The 1,196-nt window shown below is 53.6% G+C and overlaps 1 protein-coding gene across 1 annotated transcript in view; it reads left to right on the forward strand.

Annotated features, from left to right (window-relative positions):
* The first annotated feature begins 658 nt into the window (after positions 1-658).
* The window catches only part of ZFP64 (ZFP64 zinc finger protein), an 11,286-nt gene continuing 10,748 nt past the window's right edge, over positions 659-1,196 (forward strand). The window contains exons 1-2 of the mRNA XM_031556607.1: positions 659-760; positions 979-1,044. Of these exons, the coding sequence (XP_031412467.1) occupies positions 659-760; positions 979-1,044 (168 nt within the window). The remainder of the gene's footprint in view (positions 761-978; positions 1,045-1,196) is intronic.

Genomic DNA, 1,196 nt, shown 5'->3' on the forward strand with positions numbered 1-1,196 from the left:
TCGGGCCGGCCCTCGGTCGGGACGCGTCCCGGCGGCGCGGCCACGAGCTCTGCGGGAACTTCGTGCCTTCCCAAATTAAAACACGTGGGTTCCGAGTGTCTGATCTCCGAAGCGGTTCCCGTATTCCCCGCTCCAGGTGTGTCCGAGTGCTGAGGGCACATAACAAAGTGGAAATACCGCAGGGATTTGGCTGGGACGTTATCGAGAGTATATACGTAATCGAAATAATAAAATCAAGTCCTTATCTCCTAGTTTGAAATGCCCTTTTTTTTTTTTGTTTTGTTTCCCGAAGCGATGCGGACCCACCTCTGCGAACAATGCGCGTTAAGCTGCGGCGCGGCCAACGCGGTGATCAATTAACAGGTCAAAAAATCAGCAGGTGGGCACCAGGGGATCATGCGACAGAGAGAAATTAGCATTTCCACAAAGGGGATGAAAATGCCCATTGTGCCCCGTAGCCGCCACTAAAAATATATAAAAAACCATCTGATTTATTCTTAAAAATACAGTATCAAACTGCAACTTTTCTCGGGGTGGTACTGGGCTTCATTTCTTCAGTTCCGCGCTCTGTGCGCGGAGTTGTGCTGGTGTTGGTGAGGTGTTCGACGAGGAAAGCGACGGTTTTGATAGCGGTGGGTCTTATTATTATTAGTCCGAAATGGGCGCAGAGCGGGGAGGGGGTGGGGAAGGCTGGGACGCGCGGGGCTGCGCGGCCGGAGGGGCCCGGGGCTGGGCGATGCCCGCTTGTTTTTCCTTTTACGTAAGTGAAACATTATATTGGTTGTAGTGATGGAGCCCTTCGCTGGGCTCGGCGGCATGTGACGTTTTGACAGAGTTGCTGCTCTAACCTTTGCCTCCTCCCGCTTGCTGTGGGTGGTAAGTTGATGTCAGGCTTACAATTAGGACTCTCATGCAATTGACCTTGGCAGCGGGGTTTGTGCCGTTTAGCTCGGTCTTAAACACTGTACTCGTGTTAAGTGTGGTCTGGGGCCGCCGCGCTCGCAGCTGCGGGAGGAGCGCACCGCGGAGCTCCGCGCAGAGCAGGTAGGGCCGGGCCGGGCTGCTCGTGCTGGGGGGAAGCTCTATTTTTGTTACAACACTTTTGCTTTGTAGCAGGACGGGGGGGGAGCCCCTTTGCTTTAAATAATAATAATAAGAAAAGTAATACCAATGCACGGGTGGCCCGTGGATTTGCG

The sequence above is a fragment of the Meleagris gallopavo genome, chromosome 22, assembly GCF_000146605.3.
Source record: "Meleagris gallopavo isolate NT-WF06-2002-E0010 breed Aviagen turkey brand Nicholas breeding stock chromosome 22, Turkey_5.1, whole genome shotgun sequence".
Taxonomy (NCBI): Eukaryota; Metazoa; Chordata; class Aves; order Galliformes; family Phasianidae; genus Meleagris; species Meleagris gallopavo.